At 48.9% G+C, this 14,644-nt stretch overlaps 1 protein-coding gene across 3 annotated transcripts in view; it reads right to left on the bottom strand.

Moving 5' to 3' along the window:
• The window catches only part of SMOC2 (SPARC related modular calcium binding 2), a 198,333-nt gene that overhangs the window by 120,430 nt on the left and 63,259 nt on the right, over window positions 1–14,644 (bottom strand). For all 3 annotated transcript variants that reach the window (XM_077120876.1, XM_077120877.1, XM_077120878.1), the window contains exons 3-4: window positions 12,573–12,679; window positions 11,414–11,513 (exon numbers count right to left, since the gene is read on the bottom strand). In XM_077120876.1, coding sequence (XP_076976991.1) covers window positions 11,414–11,513; window positions 12,573–12,679 — 207 coding nt within the window. The remainder of the gene's footprint in view (window positions 1–11,413; window positions 11,514–12,572; window positions 12,680–14,644) is intronic.

Below are 14,644 nucleotides of genomic sequence, written 5' to 3'. Positions count from 1 at the left end.
TGTTACAAGGATTCCTGAGCCTGCTTTGGACATGTGCTGCACTACTGCACATCCATGACAGAACTGTATAAAGCATTTGGAAATCTGATTTTGTCGATAGATTAAAAAAAGAACAGGATTTTATTGGTTTATGTCTTTTAGACAGTTTTTAAGTACTTATTAAAGAAAGCCATTTGGTTATTTCCCAGCTGTTGCTGTTACCATTTGGCAAAATACTACATTGTTTCCAGGTATCAAAATACAGAATTTTATTTCTGGTAAGAAGGCCCTGGGAAATGAAACTGGCCCATTGTGCTGTCATCTCACAAAGCTTTCAGAATCCATTTTTCTTGTTTCTCCTTATGTACAAAATCTTTACAAATCCAAGTTTCTTAAAAAGTTGACATTTTTTAGTCATCAATTTATCTGTATGCTTTCCTGCAATGATTCAAAAAAAAGTTTCCTACTTTTGACTGGAAATCATATTTCAGTGATATTTCTAAATGTAACTACGTAGGTTTTTCTATTGTGAGCTCAATGTCAATAGCCTGTATGATAATTGTAGCAGCCCCCATGAGAGAGCTTCTCAACTGAAATTATATAACATCTTGTCATCTCAGGCCAGAACAGTCCAAACTGCAGATTCAAAATTTGATTAGTGGCTGAAATCAGAATACAACATTTAACACTTATCTACCTCTACCCCCAGGCAGTCCTTCCCTCAGAGCCAGCCAACACTGCCTGCTCATCCAGCCCCTAAATTCAATCAGTATTTACTTAAATGAAACCAAAGAGCAGAATTTTATCTTGTTCTTAATATATCAGAAATAATTTTAAAACAGAACCAAGTGTCCCTTGATAACTTGCTCCAGAATGCAAATAAATACTTTGCAACTCAGAATTTTTAAAAGATCCCAATAAGGTATTTACTTCATCTTCCAACTGCCTCCAGACAAAAAGATTTCTCCCAAAATTCCCCCAGCCTGCGGAGCTGTAACGTCTCGTCCCTAACAACACTTTCCATGAGACAACAAAGCCCCATAAATGAACACGAATCCATAACCTAAAAAACAACTGTTATTCTTTTATTACATTTTCCTGGAGATAAGCATTTCTTGAGGAATTCCCAAATGTTTGTAATAAGCAAGAGTCTAGGAAGTAGGTGCAGGAAAGGGTCCTAGAACTAAGCACTGATGTGCTGAGAGTTTTTGGAAGACAGTAAAAACAGTTCTGCAAATAACGGGCTAGATGCCTGTATCCTTAGCCTCTGACCGCTATTCCTGCACACACAGACGCGTCTAAATGACGCTCCTTGGACTTGTATTTCGAAAAGACACATTTGAATTTCTCCTATTTGTGAGCTGCCATCCCATTTAGATGCTGTTTTATGAAGGGTAGCTTTCCTGGCAATTAGGGTAGGCAGTTCTGGTGGAGGAAACCACAAAAACACCAAATGAGGACAAGTTCTGTGATTTGAGGGAGGAATAACGAGCTATAAAGTCTTTTCGTTCTGGGCAACTGGTTCAAATCCAGCTGTACTCAGCAGTAAGGATGCTGCCCAAACAGTCCCAAGAGAGGGGATGGCATTTTGCCCAGAGCTGGTGCTCTAAGACCAGCTTCTTCCCCAGTGCTACAGCTCTTGAAAAACAAACAAGCACAGGAAGAGGCAAGGGGACAGGGCCGGTGAGGGGGCAGGGCCAGTCAGGGGACAAGGCCGGCAAGGGGACAGGGCCAGTGAGGAAACAGGGCTGGCGAGGGGACAGGGCCAGTGAGGGGACAGGGTTGGCGAGGGGACACAGCCAGTGAGGGGAGAGGGCCGGCGAGGGGACGGGCCGGCGAAGGGACAGGCCGGCGAGGGGACAGGGCCGGCGAGGCGGGCCCATGCTCCACCTGCAGGGAGGGTGGTTCCTGCCACCCAAGCTGAACAAGCCTGTCACAGTGACACAGCCCTTTCTGGAGAGCTCCCATCTTACAGCAGATTTATGATGTAAGGCGGTTCTTCTTTGGCAAAAAGAAAGAAGAGAAGACCGAGAGCCGGCTGTGTCCCCCTTGCTCTCCAGACAGGGTTTGCATTGGGTGCTGGCGCTGGGCTCTGCAGACCGATCTCGGGACGCGGTGACCCGCCCCTGCAGCCTCACCCCATGTCCGGGGTGGCCTCGGTGCCCGCCTCTTCGGGCCAGGGAGTGGCCAGGACCCCCACCAGTGGCTGGATTTCAGGGCAGGAGACCAGGTGCACCCCAGCCCCTGTGGATTTCCCTTCCCTCCCCACCAGACAGGCAGCGAGGCCGTGCCCTGTCCACGATGACAGTGCCCATAGGACATGCCAGCGCGCTCAGGTCTGCGGCATGCACCGGGGCCACGCGGAGCCCACCAGCCTGTCTGCGCGTGTCCGCCTGCAGAGGCCGCACGGTCCTGCCTTCGGGAGGCTGGACCGCGGGGCAATGCGCGGTCGCTGGCTCCGGGGCCAGGTCCCCTCCCTGAGGCCACTGGCGGGGGACGTGCCCTCCTTCACTGATCGCTTCTCAGTTACTCAACACTCACTGTGTGCGTACAGGTAAGCAGCACGATCCACCTGAGCAGCAGTTATCATGAGCTGTGCGCCCCCCTGGGTGGACAGCCACGCCACGCGCACCACCCCATGCCGTGAGCACGAACTGTTCTCGCCGACAGCAGCTCTTCCACTGCCGAGCAGAAAGCTGAGACCCCCAGGGGTTAACCGAGGCAGCACTGCCCACGTCCCAGGCTGCGCTTCTAGACGCCGGGCCTCTGGGGAAGCCGCTGCAAGCGAAGACCAAATGGACGAGCAGCCGCGAGGTGGAAAAGAAGGGGCCAGTGTTGCTGACAGAGCCAGGGCCCGAGGGCGGAGCGCGCACGGCTGGAGGCTGCGGAGAAGGCCCACCCGGCCCCCTCCAGGAGCCCTCGCGGCCACCCTGGCCCACTTCCTTCTGCTGGCGCGAACGCGCTGCATGTCCCTGCAGTGACCCCACACGCAGGGGGAGGCCCTGAGAGTGGACCTGCGCCCACAGCAGCACCCACGCAGGGCGGAAATCCTCGGTCAGTGGCATATGCGGTGCCTCGGCTTGTTTCTCAGACCCGCCTACCCTTTCCCCTCAGTGAGCAGGCCCAGGCGGGGGGCGTGGACCCGAGGGAGAACAGGAGGTACGGGGAAGGAAGCGGGGGCAGAGAGGACCCCAGGAACTGAAGACAGTATTGGGGTCATGGCCAGCCCTTAAGAGCCTCAGGCAATCCTGTCCATGAAGCCAAGTTCCCCGAGTGCCCTCTGGGCTTCAGGGTTTTGTCAGTCATCATGGCACACGCCTGCCAGCTTACCCCCAAGGGGGCCGGCAGAAGCCACTAAGTGAACATTGGTATAACAGTAGGCGAGAAGCAGGTAAGTCTAAAATGCGGACGATCCATTGATCATTCCACCTGCCACAGAAGGCTGTCGGCACCCCGCGGCTCCCCGTCTCGGAGCCATCTTTACCACTGCACCCCAAAGACTAACACCGCTGTGATGTGTGCAGTCGTCACCAGGGCAGACTGGAGGCGGCCTCTTGGCATCTGGCTGATCTGGAGTCACTATTAATTCCATTTCCAGTGAATGGATGCGATGAAGATTCCCAGATGTTAGCAGATGGCAGGGAGTCAGCTATTGATGCATCGCTTATTTTCACGGGTTTTCTTCTTCCCAAGGAAGAAAAGCCACTCGCTTCTCACCACACGCACAGCATTCCATTGTACTTCCCTCGCACACTAAGCGGAGGATATACTCAGTGCTCCTTGCACACCTGCTGTCCCAGGACCTCCACGGGCGGAGCAGGAGGTGTCCGATACCAGGCGGGCAGGACCAGCCGTGGGTCACTCTGTCGTTGAGTCAACTCAGTACAGCCCAAGCTGTACTGGCAATGCGGAAATCCACACCACGCCAGGGAGGCAGGCGGCAAAGCATCGCATGGCAGCCTTGCACAAAATAGAAGCCACAGTAGTCAGGGCTCTCCAGGGAACAGAAGCAATAGGAGGTTACATATGAGCATATATGTATAATATATACATAAATATTCGATTTATTAAAAGAATTGGCTCATGCGACTGTGGGGATGGGCAAGTCCAAATTCCACAGAGCAGGCCCCAAGCTCTGATCAAGGGTCATGCATCCCCAGGAGAAGCTGGCTGGAGTGGAGACCAAACTTTCCCTTCCGACGGCTAAAGCTGCCACTTCTCCTTCGAAGGGCTTCAGGTGACTGGATGAGACGCCTCTCGTGTTGAAGGCAGTGTCCTCGGATGACTGCAGATGTCACCAGCCATGGATGCAATCAGCTTACTGCTGACCTAAGTCCACAAAGTATCCTCACCCTAAGTGAGGCCAGCGCTGGCTTGACCACACAACTGGACCCCAAAACTGGCCAAGTTGACACATGAATTTCACCATTGCAGAAAGCACCCTGCAGCGTAGGAACTGAACTCCACACAAAACTGCCTCTTTGCCATGTTCTGGAAGCTTCCAGGCCCTGTGCTGAGGCATGGGTCAGACTGCTGCTGAGCACGGCCTCAGGGCCATATGGAGACATGCAAGGCTGCCAGAGCACGGTGGCATACTGACCCCTACGATGCCGCCCCCACTCCTCACTCGTCCGCACGACTTTTGCAGAAACAGGTGCCACCCACCAGATTTGGCACATCCCTGGCAGGGGCGTGAATCCAGTTCTCTTCATTTTTCTTGAGCAACCTGGCGCTCAGAACTGCAGTGCCCATCACAGGGACATCCAGTAGGGCCCCCCCAGCTGCAGCTGAGCCAGCCAGGCAGGCCTCACCCAAGCATGCCTGCCCAAGCTCGTGGGGCGCAGGGAGCCCGCCGCCTCAGGGTGGTTCACAAGGTGTGGCCCCTGGCTCAGAAGCATCGACCTCACCTGGAAATTTTGTCAAAAAGGTAAACTGCAGACTCAGACATCAGAAACTGTGGGTGTGGCCCAGCCGTTTGAAGGTCACCTGGCCAGGGGGCTGAGGTGCACTAAATGTGGGCACAGCAGCTCTGAACAAAGTGGCTTGGCCCCTACGCTTCCTGAAGTTCTAATTTAGCATTATTGTATTCCTATATTATCAATACCCTTATCGATTTGCCCACTTCTTGGTTGCCTGTCAAGCTCTCACTGCTGCCTCTTGCTATCATCACCTCTAGCATGACCTCCACGACTTCTCTTTTTCTTCTTTCATATTTCTGTGTATGGAGAAAGCAAACTAAATCAATTAATTTTTAACTCGATAAACTTTCACTGTGCTTATGAATGTGGAATACAGGTATACTTCTCCCAGGGAGGCAAGTGAGGGGGCTTCGTGGTGTTCACATTTATTTTTGTGGATCTTTTTACTTATTTAGTCAATCTTGGCTATGAATAGTAGCAATTCCTACCTAGAGAAGCCTCAGATGAAAATAATTTTCTGATTTACCAATGACTGATGCTAGCACCCAGAACATTCCAAATCTGAGTTTCCTTCTCTACAATGATAAAAGAAGAAACATAAATCGCAAATTTTTCTTTGCACAAACTGAGAGATTGTTGCTGGATTCACCATCCATCAGTGTCCACATGAACGTTTCTGTCTTGTATTTCTTCCTTTTTTTACTTTAATGCCTGTTTTGCATATTTTAATGGCAGGAGAATAAAATAAGAACAGGTATATCATTCCTGCAAAAGGATCGTACCACCTTTTAATCATTTCATAAATCCTCCCAATATTTGGCTATTATAGTTAAGCATAAGAGAGAAAAAAGTGCTGCAAAAAACGTGTGATTTGTCTAAGGAGGAAAAGAAGGAAAATACATCTACTTGCTTTAATAAACATAGAATATCTCTGGAAGGACACAGAAGAAAACATTTTTCTTTGAATTAAGTTATATTGATAAGGATAATTTATTTCTTGCTTTCTTTTTAAAAGTTTTAGTATATATGAGAAACTGTCAGAGAAAAAGTCTTTTGTCAACTAAGTGTGGTAAAACATAGATGAGGGCAGTGCTCTTCTAAGTGAATGAAAGTTTCAATTATAAATTAGCCAGTAAATTAAATGGACAGTACAGTGCAATAATAGAGCAGATTACGATAAAAGCGCAAGTACGAGACCCTGAAAATCCTTATATGGGAGGGAGGAGAAATGACCACACCAAAACGTTGCCCATCAGAGAGCTGAACACTTCAAAAATGAGTCCAAATTAAAATTTTTTAAAAATCCAATTATAAAAAGAAAACTACATCAAAATTAAAGAGAGAGGGAGACAGGTGTATGCAGGCATGGCCCCTGCTGGGGCGGACAAGCACCACAAAACCTTCCAAGGCCAAGGTCACTCTAGGGATGAAGGGAAACTGGAGTCTTAGCCCACGCAGGCCACGCTGGCCACACAAAGCCACACAAAGCCACGCAGGCCACACAAAGCCACGCAGGCCACACAAAGCCACACAAAGCCACGCAGGCCAAGTGCCCAGGCCCAGCCCTCTCCCTCATTCCCCAACAGGCTGTGAAGCCTCTTCTTTGGCATAGTAACCGCCTCTTGTGGTCTTTTCCTTAAACATTTTATTTATTGTTTTAAACATTTTTTGCATCAATCAAACACCGTCAGAAATTCCCACGATCTGGAACTTGCAGTGGAAATTGTACCCGCTCGCTGTGGCTCTGTCAAATTACTATCTCACCTCATTACGGGTACAAAATGAATTTTCTCAAAGCTGCAAACACTGTCATATTAGTAAGTGTTAGAGGGCAAGTATAACTTGTATCTTTCCCTTCAAAATCACTTCCCAAGGTTTTGGGAAACTTCCCAAGGTTTTGGAATATAGATAAAATTCAGATTTGTGTTGTTGCTGACATCTGCACGGAAACCTGGCAGAAAAGAGCATCATTTATCACTCATTTTCACCCCCACCAGGAAGGTGGGTAGCCTTTCCAGCAAGTGGGAAGGTTGTTTTTACACTTCCTTTCCAGTATGTACTGAAATATTGCATTTTATTACTATTATTTTTAAAGAAGAGAACTCTAAGCCAAAGAAAAGGCAACCGTGGCAGCGGGGAGGGAGGACTCTGTTCTGGCTCCTTTCCAACAAGCAAGGAGACTTCACATTTTCATTTTAATAGCTTTTATAGGGAAATATTAGAGGGGACTTAGAAGTCAACCACAACTGTCTCGGTGATTTCAATATTGGGGAATTCGATTGTTCTAAATGTTTCTTTCAAGTTCCTCAGTCACACAGGGCCCTTAACTTGGTGCCAGGGAAAATTAAAAAAAAAAAGTTAGCTACTCCTGATAAAGTCGAATTGTTCAGAAATCATTTAGGATATGCACACAACAGGACTTTCAGGTCAGAGGCCAGAGCTGCGGGAAGACACAGGCAGGGAGCTCAGCTCAATTATTGTGAATAATATACTGAAATGTGATTCCGTGCAACAAGAGATTTCTGTCATTTAGGACTGAGACTTCTCAGGACTCAAATTTAACATTCTCGAGCTGAGCAAGTAGTGTACACTCAAGTAGAGATCTCATCCAGACCAGAGTGGGTAAATTCCTAGAGCAGAGCACAGACCCATCCTTCCTGGCACAGGAGTGGAAAGTTTCAATAATTAAAATCATATTATAGTTAATTTTTGATGTTATAAAAACTCGTGAGGAGACACACAGGGGTCAACAGAAACGTCATTGTTTGCACTCTGAGCAGGGGCCCCATGGGATGGGCACGGCTGCCTGATGGTCCCCACGCCTTGGGGAGAAGGCCCCGCCCGCAGCTGTGCCCCCCACCTGCCCTCGGTTTCAAGAGGGAGGGGAGGAGAGCTCAGCATCCACCGCCGTGGCTTTGTGATATGTTTCTACTCCTCTCCTCCATAAATCAAAACCTTGGCTTACCTCAAAAACAACTAAATCTGAGCTGCATATTAAGACTCTTTGGATATTGTAATGTTAAAAATCCTTGCATGTAGGTTCGGTTTACAACATCCTAAACCACGCTGTGCTCGGGCCAGGAACAAGCTCTTGGCTGGGGTGCTCAGGGACAGAAGGGAGACAAGACCCTGAGAGAAGAGAGCACAGGCTGTAAAATCCTCCCTGGAAAAGGCCTTTATTTCTACACTCTGCACCAGCGCAGCAAGGCTATTCTTCCAGTCTTACAAAAAGGAGCTCCCCGCAGAATGCACATAAACCAGCTGTGTGCAGCCGAAGCGGTGTTGAGTCTGCCCCAGCCTGCCCGGCAGAAAGGACCTGAGGGAAACGTCCAGTGGGTTGCTGTCCTTTACTGTGCCCTCCTCGAGCATCCGGGGCAGAAGGAGATGCCCCAGCGTGAAGTCCTCCAAGACCCAGGGGTCTAATCCACAGGGCTCTGGTGGAGACAAATCTCCAACAACCAGCAGGAAAGCCCCGCTCTTCGGCCAGGCCGGGCAGAGAAGCACATGGACACGGGCTGAAGAGCAGCTTCCTGCCCCAGAAACTCTCAAGGGGTTCGCAGCTCAGCAGGACGGACACCCCCACCTAAGCCCAAAGTCCCCCCCCAAAGCTTCTCACCCATCCTTGCTCGCCTTCTCATATGCTTGACCCACAACAAACACAAGAAGGAAAGCAAGGATCAAAGTCTCTTATTCTTCAGAATAAATAAGAATTTGGGGAACACCAAAACTGATGTTTGCCATTAGCGGAGTTCCCACAATCCGCCTTTGTGGCCCGCCCAGGAACTCGTCCTTTCCTTCTTCCCCCTTTTACCAAAATCCTCGGAAAGGATGTCAAATATATATTACCTTCAAGTGAATTTAATTTACAGTTCCCTGATACTAATGAGCCTAAGAAGCATCTCCTTTGTTTATTCATTTATGGAATGATAGCCAAAATGATTTCTGCAGGTACAAAACACCGCCTGCTCAAGACTTTTGCCCAGTTTTCTCATCTCATTCAGGCATTTTGCATTTATGGTTAAAATACACCATCGTGAAGTAAAATAATTCAACCCCTTTTGAAGGTCTTTTTTGGACAAGTGAGAAGGTGGGAAGATCTGGGAGAAGGCACTTTTCCATTTGGCCAAACTCACACCAATACCATCCAAACACCCCCAGCCTGGCCTGCCTCGCCGTGTATCTGCATGGGCCTGTAATATAAACCACACGTGCACGTCAGAAGTGGCAATTCCTCTTGACTGATGTTTAATCTTCTGCTTTTCTGATTTTCAAATATTTGTAACATGGACTTAGATGATGACCTTCATCTGAAGAATTAACTTTCAGCAAAAGATAATTATTAAACCCTGAAGCTTATTTAACACGTGCAGAATCTTCCCCTGATTTTAATCAGCACTGAGAATCTCAACCGTCACCGCCAGGTAGCGGAGAAGGCACGTTCATCGCAGTACGTATCGGTGGAAGCAATTACCAAGGAAGCACCTAGAACTGAATCCCCTGGGCATGTGCAGATGACAACTTTGACCAACCTTGTTATTAGTCACAATCTCATGCAAATTCAGTCCTCTATTGCCTTGTTATCTTGCTTTCTTTTTCCAGGCTGTGCCAACATCCAAGAAGAAAGGAATTCATTAATATACATTATATGAAAGTTTGCCAAAAACTCGACGTGTGTGTGAGCTCAACCCTCCCACCACTCTCTCTTAAGTTTCAAAATTTTCCCAACAATGTACTGCAACCACATAAAGTTTTCACAAGACCTAACACAGGCACCTGCTCTCTCACGCACACAAGTTTTCAAATAAAAGCATGGACTGCAGCTGTGTCTTTGAAAAAGTTTTCCAAAACCCTCTGGGAGTTATGGAATGTATCAGTTGTATCAGCCAGTGTAAAATGGCACTTGCAAGCCAACTCTGAGGTTATGGCCACGTAAACATATTGTTAAAGTGTAAACTAATGTGTAGCCTTACAGAACACAACAGCTTAGGGGAGAACCTGCTCATTTACTTTTTAACTTTTAATCTAAAACACTTGGCTTCCTACTCAGTAGCAATAAATACCAGGTTTTTGAGCAAAAGGAAATAATACTCTTTCTTCCATAATCCATCCCTTTGGCCAAAATAGCAACATGGACAATGAAAAGATGGAGCATTTCTACACAATAAAAAAGTTACGGATACCTTGTTGGAAAGAAGTTAGGTGAGTGAACAGTGCAGGGATTTGATTTCAAAAAAGAAGTGCTCTTTGGAGAAATAAAAATTCAACCAATTTTGCACAGTTTTCTAAAAAAGTTCTTTCAGACACTACATTTTCAAACAGTATCGCTAAAATCACAGAAACACAGATCCCTCCTCTGTTTACTCTTTGGTAAATAAGACTCAACCCAAAGGCTGCTAAGTAGTTGAAATGAGATAAACACAAGAAAGCATCTTTCCGAGCGAGGGGCACACAACAGCCAATCTAGCAATATTAGTTTTCTTCTGTTTCTTCCACAACTTGTAAAATTATTATTATTAAGTGTAATGTTAGCTTGCTCAAAATATTTTTCCAGCAATATTTAGTCCATGGTTGACGTGGCTTTTGAGTGATGCCCAATCACTTCAGATACTCAGTTTTGTATTATTATCATTATTTTTATGGAAGCCATACGGAGTTGTGAATTTTTTGCCTGTGAGTTTTAACCTTGTTTGAAACGTTCACTAAAGGTCTGAGGGAAAAAACAAAACAAAATTATTAAATGCCTACAAAACAGAAAATAAGGATAAAAGTTTATTTCAAAGGCAAAATGTTTGAATCTATTCAGGAAAGGGCTGTATTTTACTATTGCTATGTAATGGCAATGTCTTGCCTATTTTAATATGTCTAATCCAGGAATTATGATGGTGGAGGACAACAATGTTTTATAGATGATCTAATCTCCCCAAAGTTAATCAAAAGTTGAACTGCACACCATGTTCAAATATAAGTGATCTCAATCATTTATAGCATCTATTCTAAAATATTAATGGAAAATAGATCATGTTATAGATTATTCTCCTAATGCTACCTTTAGTACATCAAGCCCTCATTCTGAGCAATAAAGTAAAAGAAATAAAACATCTTGAAAATTGAGCTATGAAGAATGATCCTCTTTTTCTTTGCAAATTTATACACATGAAACCAGATTTTTTCCTATTTCTTCGCCAAAGAAAACATTTGCTCATTTCCACTGGTGACTACAGTCCTAGCAGTTCTTTTAAAAATTTAAGAGCCCTGAGTCACCATGACCTATGACCCTGCAGATGCAGAGGTCACCCTTCATTTCTGAAGCTGTCCCCTGGCTACAGTTTTTGAAAACACACTTTCTAATATGATCCAAATAATCAAAAACTCATTTCCACAATTCCCTACAATTCCACCTAAATCAAATTTCCTTTTCAATTATGGCAAATCAAATATAAGGCAATCAGAACTTAAAAAAAAAAAAGCAGGCCGATTTCCGTCGGCAGGTCCCCAGGTGAATCGCCTCCACCTACCTGGGCACCTGGGCGTCTTGTGGGCCACGGCTGTGCCGCTGACGGGCCTCCCGTTGGGGGTCACACACCAGCAGTACCCCGTGTAGCTGTGACACTGCACCTGTCGGGAGACGACACAACGGGCAAGCACGTCTCCAGGTGTCCAGCGCAGCCATGGGTCTAGGTAAAGGACCTACTATCGTTCCCTAAGGCATCTGATTTGAAAGTGATCCTCTCGACCACAAAATCTCGGCCATCTAAAGGGACCGGAGCACTTTCATCAAACACTGAGCTGTGCGCTGGGCGCGTGAACTGCCGTGCCAGTCAGGAGGACACTGAAGCCCAGGGAAGGAGAGAGGCACGTCCCGACCTCCCGGTGGGTCAGTGGTAGGAAGGAGAGGAAGGCTGGTGTTCCTCGAGCTCGCCAGAGGGTCTCTCCATCACCTCATGCTCTCTGCCTCTCTCCACGGACCCTCCTGCCACGGGTGCCCCCTCCACGAGCTCACCAGGGCTGGACACTCCCTTTTGCTCCCCTCTCTTTCCATTTCGCTCTCAGTCTCTCAAAGGTCAAATGCGAATTGTGAAAATACCTAGGATCTACATTATTATCATCCAATGAAGGGTAGGCATTTTAGCAGGCCTTGTTTGGTTTTTCCTACTCAAAACTACATTAGTTAGACTGAATTGTAGAGCTGTAGCGCCTCAGTAAGGAACAATAGCATTTGTAAATGTAAACTGTCACACTGCAGATGGAGACCTGGGGCTGTTTTCTGGACCTTGCCCTTGTGGGATCACAAGCAAGTCCTTGAACCTGACCTGGTGTCTGCAAACTTTCCAGCTTGGACTAGAAAACGACTGAGTCCTCCCGGTGCTGAAGTTATATAACCAGCGTGTGCTCCATTTTCATTAAAAGCAAATTAAAACTAAATTCCAGCCACGGTCAGCTGAGTGTGGCCGGCTGCCTCCCAGGCGCCCGTCCCAGGCTAAAGACTGGAGCCACTGGGGTGAATCTCTGAAGTGGACAAGGCCGCCTGTAGGTGTGGACAAGGCCACCTGTAGGTGTGGACAAGGCCACCAGTAGGCATGTGCATGGAAACTGCCAGTCACTGAGGCTCTCTGCAACCTGCACCTGGCTCACGCCCTCACCTGCCTCTCTCACCTGCCTGCTCCCCGAGCGTACCTGGCTGTAGGTGCCGTCGTCATTGCACTCGGGGATGAACACCTGCTGGAATTCTTTCCGCGCTTGCTCCTGGGTGTACTTCCTTTCCGCCACACACCTGGACACGTCTAGGGAGAGCAGAGGGGGAGTGAACTGAGGTCGCGGCCGCAGGGCAGATGCTTTCGTACCCAGCTATGCTTTCGCGGCGGGAAGAGCAGGTGCCCCTGCATGCTCATGAGCAGGTGAGACGCCCACCTAGCTCGAAGGCCCCAAACATGCAGAGGATCGGGCCCAGATCTCGGGGGGGGGGGGGGGGGGGGCCCGGGCGGCAGCCACAGCGGGAGCCGACAGGCAGGCGGCGGCAGGGCACGGTGGGCACAGTGAGCTCCTCACAGGGAGAGCGTGGCGCGGCCCTTTGCCTGCCTCTCGGGGAGCAGGACTGAGCGAGAACAGCAATCCCCGCTCCCCAGCTTCCGTGAAAGCCTGAGAACATTGCATTTCCTGAAGGGGCCAAGTATCCTTAGCGCTTGGCTCACTCCGCGCTCAATTCGCATGTCCTCATGCTCAAACACTAAAGGCGCGTCACGGGCTGCACGGGCTCTGCTCCTGCAGCTGAGAAGGATGCGCTGTGGGGCTCACAAAAGTACGAAAAATGCAAAGTCTACGGACACACAACGCATCTCATCTCACGCTGAAATATAGAGGCTGTGAGAGGCAGCTGCGCGGGTAGCATGGCTCCTCCCACGACTCCTCCGGCGGATCCTCCCAAGACTCCTCCCTATGCTCCTCCCACGGCTCCTCCCTACGCTCCTCCCACGGTCCATAACTCCCCCCAAGGTCCCTCCCGCGGCTCCTCCCACAGTTCATCCCACGACTCCTCCCACAGCCCCTCCCGCAGCTCTTCCCGTGGCTCCTCCCGAGGTTCCTCCCGCTGCCCCTCTCTAGGCTCTTCCCACGACTCCTCCCCAGCCCCTCCCTAGGCTCCCCGGGGCTCCTCCCGCTCTGGCCGGGTCAGGGCCAGGCCGAAGTTCTTGAGAGCCGGGAGGTTCGGGTCGGGTCGGCTGTGCTAGCGTCAGGTCCCAGTGCAGGAGCTGAAGGGAGCCTGACCTTGCGGAGAGCCGGGCCCATAAAGCGTGCTCCAAGAACACGACATTTTCTGCAAACAAGCTCCACAGCGTCGCATGGCCCAGAGCCCGGGACCCACCCGCCAGGAGAAGCTCCACTTCTTGGGGCCACCATGAGATGGAGCGCAGCTGAAATGTCCAAGCCGGAGAAAAACGGGCCTTGCCATTTTTCTTAAGCGTTTCCAGATTTAAATCGCAAGTGCGTGTGTTCTGAGGGGCGCTTCACGGCCACAGGGACGCAGGAGGCTCGTCTCCCGCTGCCGCCCTTACAGCACGGACCCCCTGGCCGGAGCGGGGCCCCCGGCCCTCAGGCCGCCCGCCCTGCCCGCGTCCGCCTGGGAGGAGGCGCCTTGGTCCACCGGCAGCCTCCGGCCTGTCCCGAGTGCGGCCCGCTGGCCGGCCTCGGCAGCTTGCGGCTTTACTGCAGTCTGTGTTTTCACTGACGATAAATCAGTGTTGGGGGGACGCCTGCCTCATTCCTTTAGGCCAACCTGTGGTTTGACTGTCTAAAAGGAAAAGCGATACGAGTCCCAGCCGGCCAGGCCCCTGCTAGGGTGAGACAGGCCCCTGCTAGGGTGAGATGGAGCTATAAATTATTTCTAATATTTGAATTATCATGGAACATGCCAAAAAATCATACGTTTTCCAAACAACTTGCAGGCTCCATTCCTAGTTTGGACTCCTTTTAAAGCCTTCACATTCGCAGCCGATCAAATAGCCCTCAACCCTGCAGCTCTCAAGTTTAATGGAATATTAAATTCCACGTTTACGGCTGGCATTCTGCGGATTGTTTAGTCGTAGGAAACAATTAAGATTTAGCAGCATAAAGTTACGGGGTCTGTGTAAATCATATCTCAAAAATAACTGTGTAGTCACCATGTTAAATAAAAGTGCTAAACAGTGAATGGCCTATTATGCCTCATAGCCCCTTTTTGTTTTTCATTATTCCAGGTATTTTACATTAAATCA

Source organism: Tamandua tetradactyla, chromosome 11, assembly GCF_023851605.1.
Source record: "Tamandua tetradactyla isolate mTamTet1 chromosome 11, mTamTet1.pri, whole genome shotgun sequence".
In the NCBI taxonomy this organism is placed as follows: Eukaryota; Metazoa; Chordata; class Mammalia; order Pilosa; family Myrmecophagidae; genus Tamandua; species Tamandua tetradactyla.
The sequence above is the reverse complement of the archived record's forward strand: the minus strand, read 5'-3'. Positions and strand labels throughout refer to the sequence as shown.